The following is a 15,519-nucleotide window of genomic DNA, read 5'->3' on the forward strand; positions in this document are numbered from 1 at the left end:
ATATATATATATATATATATATATATATATATATATATATATATATATTCTCCCTTGTAGCAAGAAGGATCGTTTTGACAGTATCTCGCAATTCATTTCCTTGGAAGTTCTAATATGAACACAACGTTCACTATATATATATATATATATATATATATATATAATATTTAATTCACTGATTATTAGTCCTACAATCTAAAAAATAGCAACTACCACTACTTCGTCTGCAGATTTCTGGAAGTTTATTATTATTATTTAATCGTGGTATTCTACTTGGTAAGTGGTGCATGGTTGATTCATTTTTTTCGGCCACACACCAGCAGTAGGGTTTTATCAGTTGTCACTAATTGAAGAAATGCACTTACTCGTCTCAGTGATACTCAACTTCAAATGTTCCATTACAATAATTGTTCCCTTCGAAATGTTGTGTTAGATTTTGGTTGCGAGGGATCTGCATTCACGAAGTTGCAAGAATTCCTGTCGGATTTGAAAAGGATTTTCTCTACTAGGCGTAAAATTCATCGACGGTCTTTCTGGATTAAAATATTAAAATAGGCACTCCATTTTCATACTCTACGAATCAGGCAATTTCATTTACTTACTGTGTGCCCAAGTACAATGGTTTCTTTTTGTCATTCCGTCACAACTGCCTCAAGCAACAAAGATGGTAGATTATTATTATTTTTTTCACAAATAGAAAAAATAACTTTAGAACACTTAGCTAAGTTTCGACGGTTCAAGGAATTAGAGACAAAAGAATTTCAAAAGTAAAGAGTGATTTTACTAGTTGCCGGAAATCCATGCGATACCCATCTATATCTTTTAAATACCTTGTGTAGGTACGATACGGTTTACGAATTTTGATATTTAGATAAAACGTGCCCAGGTTTGTTTGCAATTCCGCAAACATTTTTTTTTTTTTTTAACTAGAAAGAATTGTTTAGAAGTTGGACGCTTCAGTAACTCTGAAATGAGTCTTTTTCTTTCTTTCTTTCTTTGGTGCATGTCCATGAGAACTTTCCTATTCATTTGATGTAAAGAATTACCTCCAAGTGTTGGTTGATGGTATTCTTTTCTCAAACTGAATAATTTTACGTCTTCAGTGTCGTGTAGTTTAAGTTTCTAGTAGCGTAGGGGCCTTATGAGACGTCGAGACATCGTCTACCCTTTCAAAATAAAACATAGTTTTTACACTTTCGTATTAGTAAGAAGCAATATAGATTTCATGTCAAATTGTAGGGAAATATAATGTGCTTCATTAATAGCAATAACAGTAAATCAAATTTGTAGATAATTTGATTTTTTTAATCCTAGGGAGAAAAAGTTACGTCTTCGTCAAACAACTTGTAGAGACAGACCACTGACTTTTAAGTATCTGCATTCAGCGGAAAGAGTCCCTTGAGTTATCATGTGCAATTCCATATATCGAAATATAAATTAACTGGAACGCGGAATATTTGTATGTTGCTTTAAAATTTTTACACAATAGAAATACTCCGGAAAGTGATATATGCAGAATTTAATTTCGGCTGGAAAAAAATAATTTCAAGAAGTAAACAGTGTTTTCCCCCTCTCATTAGTTTCTAAAGTTTCAGAAATTCTAAAATATACACTTCTCAGAAATAACAGACTTACAGACAAATTTAACAAATGAGAAATATAAAAACTTTTTTTTTTTTTCATATATGGGTTCTTAAGACCCATCTTTGATTTTTTTTAATTTTAGATTATGGGATAAAAAAATACATATGCATATATTTTTTTTTTTAATGATTAACATACACTGTCGTGTTGTGTTGACAATTCCATAATAGTCATTAAACGGTATTGGTTTGAAATAATTTTCATAAGACAGGTAAAGAATAACACTGGTCGGCAAAATGAAACTTTTTTTCGCTCCCACGAACGAAAATAGGTGATTCCTATAGGTTTCGAGATCCTGAGTTCGAATCCGTAACCCGTTTTTTTCCAGGACGTACCCGTTTTCAGGGAGGAGGAGGGGGTGTTTCAATATCCGCCCAAAGATGCTATTCTCCACCCATAATAATTTGCACGTTATAATTTAAATATCAATATAAATTATGCAGATAAAATTGCATAAAAAGTTAAAGTTTAACACTTAGGTGTCACTTGGTTTTCCTACTCCTCTTGTAATTACTACAGGGTGTCCCGCGTGTCACATTCCAACAGAAGTCTACCAACATATTCACACTCCATTTACCACTTTAGCGCCTCTCCATGGTAGCTATTTGCTGGTGAAACCTTTCCCCGTGTTCGTCAGAGACCTCCCTCAAGCTGTACATTTCAGGGAAGAAGTCCAGGTGGCAATGCAGGAAGTGTGACTTTAGGGACATATTACATCCCATGTTACGAAATGAAGTAATTAACCTGCCCACAATGTTTTTGTAATCAGGTAACTTATGATTAACTAGAAAATTACTGCACACTTCTCGAAAGGCCTCCCAAGCCTCACTTTCCACTTCATTAAGCTTAGAAGAAAATGTAGTATCCTTAAAAACGTCCCTGATTTGAGGTCCCGTAAAAACAACTTTCATTTTGGCCTCGCTGAGTCTTGGGAATAGTTTTCTGAGATGATTAAATGCTTCACCATCCCGGTTCAGGGCCTTGACGACCTTCATGAGCCCTAATTTGATATGAAGAGGTGGTAAGAATATTTTCTCCGGATCCACAAGACGTTCATTAGCCACGTTCATCTCCCCTGGGACCAGTTGCTTCCTTGGCGGCCATTTTGTGATGGTGAACTGATCTTTGGCTCGACTATCCCAATGACACAAGAAGCAACAGTGCTTTGTGTAACCTCCTTGTAAACCGGTGAGGATGGCAATAACCTTAAGGTCAGCGCATACAGACCACTGGAACTGTTCGTACTTTATTTTCTGCAATAGGTTTCGCATGTTCTCGTATGTTTCTTTCACATGTACAGCATGAGCAATAGGAATGGCTGGCTTTTCACTGCCATTGTGTAGTAGTAACACTGCCTTAGACTTATCCTAGAGGAATCTACGAATAGCCTCCAATCTTCAGTGTTGTAATTCAACTTCAGTTGTCCCATAAGCTATGGAATGTCACTGCAATACACCAAATCACCATCCTTTGTAAAATTAGGAACTAAGCTCACCTCTCTTTTCCTATACATCGATATATTCACATCTTGGTTTAGTAGATTCCATTGTTGAAGTCGTGATGCAAGCAACAGGGCCTTAGACTTGGGAAGGTTTAAGTCTCTAATCAGATCATTCAGCTCTTCCTGACTTATCACATGTGGTTCATTAGTGTCAGGCACTGGAGCGTAATTGGGATCTGACTGTGTACTCGAAGATTGTACAACATCCTCACAAGCAGTAGGTTCTTCATCGGATGAAACACTGCACAGGGTGTATGAGTCTATGGTACGGGTACAGGTAGACAAACATCATGTTTCACAGGTCTCCTCGCGGAATCCAAGTTAGAACACTGTATTTTATACTTGTTTTTTGAGAAACCTTTTATATTAGTCAGGCAGAAGTAACAGTCTGAAACATGATCACGGGGCTCGCGCCAAACCATAGGTACGGCGAACGGCATCGATTTATGTGTACCTTATAACCAGGGTTTGCCCAAGTGGGCCCAGCCCGAAAAAACCCGGTGGGTTTTTTCGGGTTGGACCCACCTGAAAAAACCCACTTTAAAACCCACCTGGGTTTTTGACCTATTTGTTAGTATATTATTGGTACAACTAAGGTGATCACATTGTAAGTGATTTTTATCAGATTTTAGACTTTCCTTGGGCGAATTAGAGGCTTTCACGTTAAGGTATACAACAACATAAGACCTTTATAAAGTTCTGAATGCACTAAATGATAAAAAAAAAAAAAAAAAAAAAACTTACGTTAGCTTGAGAGAGTAATACAACAAATTAATGTATGGATTATGCTTATAGCCTATTTGATGTAAAATAAGCAATTTTGTACTTTAAAAAATATTTTCCGTGAATAGTGTGCTCGTCGACTTGGCGACACCGAAGGACATTATCACTCATACGTTTGAGGGTTTAAGGTCAAAGGTCATAGGTGCCGGTACTAATAGTACATATGTAAATACATTAGTAAAACTATTAGTAGACCCCCTATTATTTCTTCCTTTGATGTAAAACAGAAGTTTCTTCAACTAAAATTTGGTTTTCCAACAATAGCACTTTAGTTCAGTCATTTGTTGTTACTCTTCAAATAAGCATTCTGTAGAATCAACATCATCAATAGCGTAAAAATTCTTGTCAAATTTAAGAAGCTTAATGCTCGGGGTTTCGAAGACTATGTCAAGTGCTGAGTTCAAATTTCCGTACTAGTGGAAGATTTTTTATGTACACGCCGTGAAAGAAGTGCTCGGGAAATTCCCGAATTAAACGCAGAAGGATCGGAAATGAATACTTCAACAATAAAACTATTTATTTTGCGCTTAAGCCTGCCATACGTCCCGAAAACAACGGGACAGTCCCGCTTTGGACCCGTGTTCCGCGTCTCCGTAAATTTAGTCGGGACAGGGAAATGTCTCGTATTTTAACTCCATTCCATTTCTGATATCAATATCAGCTTATTCGAAAAGTGTAACAAAAAATTCTGACATTGGCTGGGAATCCTGTAATTAGTGAATGAACAGTACGCTGTTGCATGCAACAGTTTCGAGGAAGTTATTACACCATCATGTTCGATTTGATAGCGAGCGAAATTTGCAATGCTACTTTTTCCATTGCACTTGATGGAAACTCGAATACACTCTGGGAAAAAAAAAAAATAATAAAGGAATGGCTTTGAGTGTTTTTACATTTACAAACACAGGGAAGATGACTGAACTTTTCTCCAGCAACACATTAGATAAGTTAACAAGAATTATAATCTTTTTCAGAGGCTAGGGGCACAGAATGGTGCTTTGGTCCAGGTCTTAGAAATATGTAAATCTGGTCCTGACAATTACATACGACACAAGGAGAAAAATCAGCTTTTCATCAGATTAAACTGACGAACGTAATTTTGGCAAATACAGCCATGTAAATAAATATTGCTAAACGCGCGAAGAATATTGAAGGTAGATTGTACCACTGATTTAAATAATTTGCGTATTGTTTTCCTGTAAAGCATTTTAATAGCATATCTTAAGTTTTTAAGCATCTTCAGTCTGTACAATTAATTGCAGGATACGAACAGAGAAAAGCAGCTGCTGCTTAGTGAACTTTCGTCTATTATATTCTTGAAAGAAAATTAAATAAAATGAAATCTTTTAGTCTCACGGTTATGCCTGCTATGCTCAAGGTGACAGTGATGATGAGAAATGAATGAAATGACGGAATGAAGAAAGTGGGAGGAAACGTAAGAATCCCGAGAAAACCCACACACAAGGTGTTTGTCCACTTGGCGCGAGCTGGGATCGAACTAAGAACCCCATGCACTAGAGGTGAACGGTTTACCACTGAGCCACCGCGGCCTATTATACTTTTGTTCATAACCAAACTACAGTTCATTGCATTGTGGGGGCGGAGGGGAATCTGAGTTGTTCCGTATTCTCATGGAGAAAATATGGCAAGTTCATTTACGCTGTAAGATGTTAATTTCATATAAGACATTTTAAACCATTTATTTATTTCATACAACATGAATTGTATCTTTGTTTTAAATTATAGACCCCTTTTAGTATTCATACTTGGCGAACGTCAGTCAGGCTTCTGGATGAGTTGATCTACATTTGTTCGTTTGTCTGCCGAGCTCCTTCAGGCTATCCGGTTAATGTACGCGTCTTCGACGTGGGACCCAGGTTTGCTTCCCGGAGGGAGCTCATGTGGTTTGGATTCCAGCTTAATCAGTAGGTCCCGCCTCATATAGCCTCACTGCTGAAAGAGACGTTAAACACAAACTCAACTCGTTTGTCTGCCTCTACCACACACACTACAGGGTACAACTTTCGGCCTTTTAAGTTAAAATTTTTAGATTAGAGTACAAGCACGAGACACTGTAAATTTCTTGTATAGATTTTGGCGGCATACCAACGTAAAATATCGAAATGGCGGCCATTTTTTCAAACCAGTGAGTATCCACGCTACGAAGAGCAATTTTCAGTCTTTTTAGTTGAAATTTTGACGGTGGAAGCACGAGATATGCTAAATTTGCTGTATAGATTTTCTCGGCGATTGAGCGTAAAATTTCAAACTGGCGACCATTTTTTTCAAAACAGCAGCGAATAGAAAATTGTTGCAAGTTGTGACAATGACAATCTTGAAATATAAATCACATTTTAACACTTTTACCCCAAAGACATTGAAATATTTGGAAAAAAAACCGATTAAACCCGAAAAAGCACAATTAAACCCGAAAATACCCGAAAAAACCGATATGGGCCCAGGTGGGTTGGGCTTTTTCAAAAAAGCCCGGGTTTTTTCAAACCCTGCTTATAATCATCCTGTGAGAGTACGCGCACACGAGTTACAACTTTGTTTCAGAGCCCAAACGTGATCCTGGTCGCCGATTTTACACCCGAAGTACAGATGGTAGGCTGTCTTCAGGAACGGTCACAATGGCCTACTTTATCCCTTGAAAATCACTTTCCCACATATGTAGCAGAATGAATCTGTCGAATTGTTGCAAGTTCTCGGCATGTTTGTTTAACACAAACGCCAATATTTCACGCAAAAATATTTTTCACCTACGGTATACACAGACACAGCGTAACACCACTTTCTAACACGAAGATCAACTCGAAACTGAAATATTTGTTTCACGGGAGAACGTGGTGTATAGTGACTCAAAAAAGTATTCATACACACAAAGTTTTTGACGTAGGATTATATATAAAGGTTAAATAGAAACAATGTTACAATCATCTGAAAATGTACATAATTTATTATGTTTGTTTGTATAAAAAATGTCAAAAGAAGAAATATTTAGATGACAAAAATAAATAAATGTACTTTCTCAACTCAAAAAAGTATTCATACAGCAACATGAACTACAAATCTCGACGAGATCTAACAATACATACCAGAAAATCATGTTTTTAATACTCTGTATGCATACCTTTAAAACAAATCATTGCCTCGATACGCCTTGGCATGGACCGAAAAAGCGTCTTGGTCATTTCTGGGGAAATCTTAGACCACTCGTCTAAAAATATCTTTTGTAGTTCTAACTTGCTCGAAGGACTGCGTTTCTGTACTGGTGGTGTTGTCGAGATAATCCCACAAGTGTTCGATAGAATTGACATCTGGGCCTTGTGGAGGAGTCAGAAGCCGTTATGGAGCGTTGTACAGTGACAATTCCCTAATTTTCAAAGCGGTGTGCTTAGGGTCATTGTCCTGTTGGAAAACAAAGACTTTCAAGACCCAACTTCTGTGCACTGTTTGATAAGTTAAGGCGCAACATACTAATATACTTATTAGCATCCATGACCCCTACAATAAAAACTAAGTTTCCCACTCCAGAAGACGTCATGCATCCCCAAACCATCACACTTCCTCCTCCGTGTTTTACTGTAGGGATAATATGTTGCGATTGCATTCATTGTTTGGTTCTCACCATACCCATTTTTTGCCATCTGATCCGAATATATTTAACTTCGATTCATCGGAAAATACAGCAGTATCCCAAAATTCGTTAGGTTCAGTATGGTATTCGTTGGCAAAACTTTAGGCTCTTTTGTCGGTTTACTTCTGAGATGTATGTTTTTAATTTTGGCTTTCCTAGCATGAAAATTGGCACTATATAGTACATTTCGTATAGTTTGAGGATTCACACTGTAAATAGATGTTGACGCGATTTCTTCAACCAAAGACACAGCACTTCTGAAGGGTGATTTGCGTGCTAAACTGACCACTTTCCGTTGGCCGCTGCGTTTAAGCACTTTTGGGCGTACTGATCTTCGTCTATTATATGTTGTTCCAGTTTCTTTATACTTCTTTATGATGGAACTGCAGTGCCAAAACTAATTGAGAGAGTTTTTGCAATTTCAGGATAACTCCTACCTTCTTTATAAAGAGAAACAACCCCCATCACGTTGCGTCAAGGAAAGTTCACTTTTCTTGCTCCCCATTTTGACTACTAGCACTCTCAACAAGAGCAGACTGACACACATGCAATGAGCTGCAGGTAACGGACAATGCAGGTACAGTACGGTTGCTCGAGTTGAACAGTACAAGTGTTCAAGGCACAGAACAGAATGACAGTCCCTCTGTATGAATACTTTTTTGAGTATCATAATTAAGTGATTCGCATTGTATTCGTCTCCTTATAGTCTTGGCAGATTTTCAACTCATGCAACTGTTAGTACTCTTCCATCTCTTTGTTTCAATGTAACTTTTAATTTTCTGCTCTCTCATATAACTCACCCACGACGAAATTTTTGGGTGTATGAATACTTTTTTGAGTCACTGTATGTCTTGGCGCCATTTTTTCAACAATCTGTCGTCTAGACAAAAGGGAGCCGACGAATGATCGCAAGTTGATTACGAAACCTTTCTCCGTCAATAACGTCTAGGTTTTAGTGTATGAGTGTGGAACGACAATAAATCTGCAACCCAAGGAGAGGGGTACGTTTCCGGGGGTCGTGAGCTAGAGAAAAGAATGTTCCTGCGATATAGCCTAGTAACAATTCTTGGGTTAAGATAAAAATTCAGAATTATGCACTCCAAACACGGAAAACACATATTAAATACGAAAAATACGATTTTTTTTGTCAATTATGGAAACAGCACCCCGCAAAAAAAAAAAAAAAAAAAAAAGTGCTGGAACTTTCTCGATGAGATATTCGTAATCAGCTTCTGGAAATCTATCCGGCATACCCTTTCACCCTCGTAAAAATTCAGAATTATGCATTCCAAACACGGAAATAGGGATACGCACGAGACAAGCTTTGTGGCTGTCTCGTCTCGAAAATGTGTTGTAAAAGTGATGTCTCGACTCGAAAAATGTATATTTCACTATTGGAAGAGAAGTGTCTCGACTCGAATTTTGTCAGGAAAATCCTGTCTCGACTCGTCTCATGCACATCCCTACACGGAAAACACATATTAAATATGAAAAATACGATTTTTCTGTCAATTATGGAAACAGCAACCCCCCCCCCCAAAAAAAAAAAAAAAACTCGGGTACTTTCTCGATGAAATATTCGTAATCAGCGTCTCGAAATCTATCCGGTACATCCTTTCACCCTCGTGGGATGATTTTCATGCCGACCAGTGTAATTTCTCTAGGTTCTGATGACTGAGTTGTGTCATTACGAAAAAAAAAAAAAAAAAAAACCTACGGTAGTTGTATTGATATTTCTTTCATAGTGGTGATGTTTCCTTAGAGTCTGTGCGTAATTTACCTAATTCATTGAATTATAATGGTAAAATTTAAGATTATTTTTTCTCTCTTGCAGGCATATTGATGTGTCAACTGGTCCTGGCCAAAGTTATCTGTTTACGATCAAGTTTCACAGTGAAATTGCGCCCCACACAATTGGTTTCAGTTTGCCCCAGAGAAAATGGGCTACGTTATCACTCAATCAGGAAATTCAAGTAACCCCTTATCACTTTGATCCAAACTCTAACGAATTTCTTGCAACGATGTCGCTGGAAGTAGACTTCTTGCAGAAAAAGAGGTAAGTATTTTCAAGTTTCTTAAAATGTACAACTTTTCGAAAAAGTGAGCCAACTAATCCTTAAAAGTAGAGTTTACACTCCAGGCCTTTGTTTAATGAGATTTAATTGCAGTACTCTCAGTATGTTTGATTTAGTTTGTACTTAATATGTGTGCGTATATTTTATTTAAAATATAAAATTAAGAAAATCCGAAAAATGTTATGTATTAATTCATCCTTGGAAATTTTCCTAAATAAATTGTTCGTTGGTGGTTCTAAACATGTATTTGTAGTAAATCTCTAGAGTTAACATTCATGTCTCCTTACTGGTAGAGCTCGTTTATAACTGGATTGCATTCCTATTTTTATCGGAGCAAACTTGGATTTGATTCCCGATGAGAGCAGTGGCAAAGTTCACTACAAAGAAATGTGTAGGCGCAATACAAGACCATTTCTACAGGTGAATGTGGCGAGTGTGATGTCTGCCAGTTGCGGCAAATTGGATTCTGCAAATTTGGAAAAATTTGGATTTATAGACACACAAAATTGAAATAATAATTGCAATACCTCATGAGCTACTTGCGATTCATGGGCCATTGTTGGAAATATTGGATTAGATGAAAAATGTGCTCATGGGAGAACTGTAGGCAGCGAGTTGATTTCCAAAGGCTGTCGAATTGTTTTTGTCGTGTACAGAACAACCAAATTAAGTTAGGCACATTGTAGTCTGCAAGAATAGCTAACGGATAATACTTTTGAACAATGACGTGCACTCCCGTTTGTGACTTGATTTTACACTAATACTCTTGCATGCCGGACAGATAAGTTTTAAACTGAAAATGCTCAGTAAATTAATTATAAAAACTAAGCCATTTGGCTTTTTTATTTTTTCAGCAGCATCGTAAAATGTTTGAAATCTCTTTTCAGTTTTATCACTTAGATAGCAGCGAGAAATTTACTCATTTGAGATTTAATAATGTTTTTTCTTTCTTCTTCTTCTTCGTTTCTTTGGTATACCTGACTATTTTATAGAGGTATCCTTTTTCATATAAGCATAGTTCTGAAACTTGACTAAGTGCAAATAAAAAAATCAGCACCTTAGTAGGAAACGAAGATAAATTCAACTCAGAAAGACGTGAATTGTATTGATTTACCAATGTTTGTCGTTGTTGAGTTAGCACACGTGTAATATTAAAATTGGTTCAATTCGGCAAGTTACCGTGCGAGCTTACCCTGTTAGGAATTTAAAATGTTCGATTTTCACTTTCTACCTAAAATTCAATTTCACGGTTATTTATTGAAGTTAAAAATGAAATTTTAGGGATAAGAACCCACCACAAAACACAAAATAGACATAAACATAGCGAAATATATATTTACGAATACTTCCGTGTAAAATTCACATGGTGTGCTCTTATTGTCTTTAATAAATTGTTACGGAATAATTTTCTTAGGTTATTTTTAGAACTGAGAAATATGCCATTTTGACATAACGTCAATATGACATATTATAAAGCCAAGGATAATATGATCAAAACTCGTATGTACTTTCATATTAGTAACTTGTACATATTATTATTATTATTATTATTATTATTATTATTATTATTATTATTATTATTATTATTCAAATTTTGCCTTTTCAGTTATTCATGAAAAATGGGAAACTTTGCAAATCATTGAAATGTCAATGAATTTAAAGTGTTAAGAAATTAGTTACAGTTTACAAATATATCGAACGTTAAAAACTTTTTACGTATAATGCTGATAAAATTCGACAAAATCGTCGAGGGTACTAGTTGCTTTATCTTAGAAGCTCTTAGTTATACATTTCTCTTAGGAACTTATATATATATATATATATAATTCCTTTCAGAGATTGAAAAGCATGTTAAGTGTTATTCTTTGTTCGAGCGGAAAACAGTTCTTATCCCAGTAGCGGTTGTTAGACACCCGCAAGGCGCTGACGTCACCGCCATAAGACAAAAAAGAAATGACATAATCATTTAGGATAGGATTGAAAAAGAAGTTTTCCTTTTACAGTTTGTTATTTGAGATATTTTGTATACGAATAATTTTTTAATATTAAACCCAAAATTCCCTAGAAAGAATTCATACACGTCAGTAAAAGAAAAGCCTTAACTAATTGACGGTCAAGAAGTTTTAATCTTTTCTTCAAACTACATTGTTAAAGCTGTAGGGTAACTGCGTCAGTGAAATCTCAGAACGTGAAAGCTATGCCATTTATTAAAATAGAATTCTCGCTGTCAGTTTGAATTATATTATTATTATCTACTTACACCTCTTAAGGGAACACGATGACTCAGTGATAGAGTGCTCTCCTGTCCCTTTTTGAAGCCGCGACACGAGAGTTTGATGGAAAATATCGTGTCTTTGAGTCTTCTCAGAGTTCTTCCGTTTCCTCTCACATTCTCATTCCCACAATTCCTTTCATAATCATGTACCACCTGTCTCCGTTAGCCTTAAGGATATAAACGTGGGACGTAAGAATTGATTTGATTTCATTTTATTATCCTTTCACTCCAACTAGTAAACATACTTCTGCTTGTCCAATTCAGCACAGAATAGTTAACTAAAATCAAAACTAAAACTGCTTGGTGCTTCGACGTACAAAGAACTGTGACCAGCCAGATAGTGTGGGCCTTATTCAGAGTTGTTCTGACGTGTGATTAGTGACATACTAAAGAGTCAGACTAACATATGTTTCCTGCAGTAGTCAGGCCTTTAGTATGACGCTAAACATATTTCAAAATGACTGCATAAGGCAATATGTGTCTAACTACAGTGAAACCTGTCAACTTGGCTACCTCTCTAAGTTGGCCACCTGCTTATCTTGGCCTAGTTCGTCTTGAACCTGCATTTTCCCATAAGACATTCGTTACTTACTACTCTATAAGTTGGCCACCTGTCTATCTTGGAAGTTGGCCACACTGAAGCAATGTTTATCCTATGATGATAATGATAAATTTACCTGCATATCTTGGCCACGCAAAATACCGTTTTGACATTTTTCTTAACTATTTCTTATTCCCATATGAGAGGCAGATGTTCTGTATTTGTGACTGGACACAAAGAAGAATAAATTCGCACGATTTGTTCTTGGAGGTCAATGGCCAAAACACTATCCTCATAAAGGGGTAATGAAGGAAGATGTGAATAAGAAAAAGCACGTACAGGAATTCAGGAAATGGTTGTAGGTATTTGTTTACCCTGTCTGTTTTGGTAAAGCCATTAGCTATATCAGCTCCTCTCATCAGCAGAGAGCTTTAGTAATTCCAGAAAATTCTGAAGGTTAAAACTAACCATCTCAATTGTCAACTATTGGCACCTGTCGGCTTGTCAAAAAATAGCGGAGTTTTTGAGATATGAATTCCCTCAAGATTTTCTCAAAACATCTTTTGCTCCAAGCAAAACACTTGTAGCTCATTAACAAGAGGTAGTTAACTACAATATTAGAATCTACCAAAAAGAATAAAACAAATACGTCTAGAATGAACCACCATTCAGTAACAACTGAAAATAAGTCATATAAATTGCATATGAATTTCCCAATTTATAACTTAGCTTTTCTTGTTTTCTATCTGAATAACTCAGTGTGCTACAATATCAATTTCAATAAACTGCGTACATACGTTTTTATTTTATGGTTGTTTGTGTTATTATGTTTTCAATCCGAATAATCCAATGTACCAATGTGCATACCTTTCTCCAGGAAGGGAATGGTATGCACATATATTAAACATACTATAGTAATATTTTCTAGTATTGTATATTTTTATGATTACTCTACATACATTATTTATATGTAGCTGTCGTGCTATTGCTTATTAAAATTTTACAACAAAGTAATACCAGAAATCCTATTCTAAAAATACTCACACTTATTATACTTCAAATAACACTTATTTTCTATAAGTTGGCCACCTGTCTAAGTTGGCCACTTTTCGATGGAACCGATGGTGGCCAACATAGACAGGTTTCACTGTACATTGTATGTAGTCAGCGCATCAACAGTTAGCTCCATTATTTTTCGGGCTTTTTAGACCGAAGTTCTTTGTTTCTTATGTCAAGTAGTTCGCCTAGTAGTTACCTATGCGCTGTGTCAATATCGGAAAATTGTGCTTCTCGAATCCCGGGCATCGAATTTGCAATCCACGTACCAAAGGCAGACACTCGGCGCAGAATACTGGTTTCGATTTCCGGCTGGAGCTGATACGGTTCGAATTCCACTGTCAATAAGCTGTAGGTCAATGTCTCGTATAACCTTTCTGTTGAAAGGAGCGCTAAACTCTAATCGAGCCCAATCCAAAGGAAAACGCTTTACTTTCTAGGAGCATTCAGTACTGTAAAGGAATGAGTAACTGTTATATTTAATGTTTACATTACTTCCATGTACGTCACAAGTTAAAATCAACCATTATTTATCAGAATATTCCGTCCGATTCGCTGATTTCAAAAGTTTCACATTGTCATTGCATTGAGATGAATATAATGTCAATGTAAGTAGGATTGTTCCACAATGTTGCCGAATGAGATTAAATATATTGTTTAAACCACATACCATTGTCTGTGTTGGGATCCGCGGTGGCTCAGTGGTAGAGCGTTCACCTCTGGTGCTTGGGGTCCCGGGTTCGATCCCAGCCCCCGCCAAGTGAACTTTGTGGTGGACAAACACCGTGTGTGTGGTTTTTCTCGTGGTTCTCCCGTTTCCTTCCACTTTCTTCATTCCACCGTTTCATTCATTATTCATCATCACCGTCTCCTTTAGCCTAACCGGCATAACCGTGGGACGTAAAACTCAAAGCATTCATTTCATTTTCATTGTCTGTGTTTGTGAGCAGTAATATAATAGAAGCGTGCAGCATCAATATTAGCAACAGTGAACAAAATTACCCAATGAAAATGGCTTAGTAATAATAAGATAATCACGTTCTATTTAAATAATCAGTTCAGCTATTGCATTATTTCTACTTTTTAATTCTTCCAAAGTTGTATATTTTGAAATCGTGAAACCCCGTGCAAAGTATAATTACGACTAGTACAGTTAACGAACAGAATTACGGCTAATACAGTTAAATAACAGTATTAAAGTGAAAATTATTTTCTAATTAATTTAAGATATTTTATTAAACATAGGATATTTTATTAAACATAGGATATTTGAGAAGGAGAATACAAATATTTCAATATGCTGTGTATGCATTTTGTTATGTATTTTTTTAACTAAAAAAATAACATAGAAAATTGAAGTGATTGCTTTTTCAGCACAACTTTGGAACCATATGATTCAAATCTTATGGCAAAGGAGTTCGTGATGCAGTTTGCTGGACAAGCTTTCACTGTTGGACAGATGCTAGTTTTTAGCTTTCAAGATAAGAAACTATTGAGTTTACTTGTCAAGGGTCTTGAAGGTAATTGTTTTACTTTTTCTGTTTGCTTATTAAAAGTCTTTGAAGGTAATTGTTTTCTTTTTTCTATTAATTTAAACAGATAAACCTATGGTAATTTTCATGTAGTAATTTAGAAATGCAAATTTAAACCAGTTGAGAATGTTCCAAAAGCATTGCCAGAACGAACTTAAAAAGAATGAAGAGATGGAGCAGGAAGGATAACAGTGATGGTTTCTACATGTAAATCACCTTCTGTTTCTCGCAAAAATTCGCAAAATATCATCTGTCTATGAGATATGGCTCCTTAAATCTCCCGAAATTCGAAATTATTTGGCCAATGTCTGGGAAATGGTGACCAGTTGGCCAGCAGCAAGTTGAACAGTGGCCACCGGTTACTATTGGTACCAAAATGTTCACCATCCTCTTAGATGTTGATCAACACCAATATGATCTCTCTGTGACTTATGGTTCCCGAAATATATCTCCTACATCTCCCGAAATCGGA

At 36.3% G+C, this 15,519-nt stretch overlaps 1 protein-coding gene across 1 annotated transcript in view; it reads left to right on the forward strand.

The window, feature by feature from the left end:
* Positions 1-15,519, forward strand: part of LOC145673309 (vesicle-fusing ATPase 1-like) — a 154,656-nt gene that overhangs the window by 71,614 nt on the left and 67,523 nt on the right. The window contains exons 3-4 of the mRNA XM_081742901.1: positions 9,403-9,624; positions 14,890-15,035. Coding sequence (XP_081599027.1) covers positions 9,403-9,624; positions 14,890-15,035 — 368 coding nt within the window. The remainder of the gene's footprint in view (positions 1-9,402; positions 9,625-14,889; positions 15,036-15,519) is intronic.

The sequence above is a fragment of the Thermobia domestica genome, chromosome 16, assembly GCF_964235325.1.
Source record: "Thermobia domestica chromosome 16, izTheDome1.hap1.1, whole genome shotgun sequence".
Taxonomy (NCBI): Eukaryota; Metazoa; Arthropoda; class Insecta; order Zygentoma; family Lepismatidae; genus Thermobia; species Thermobia domestica.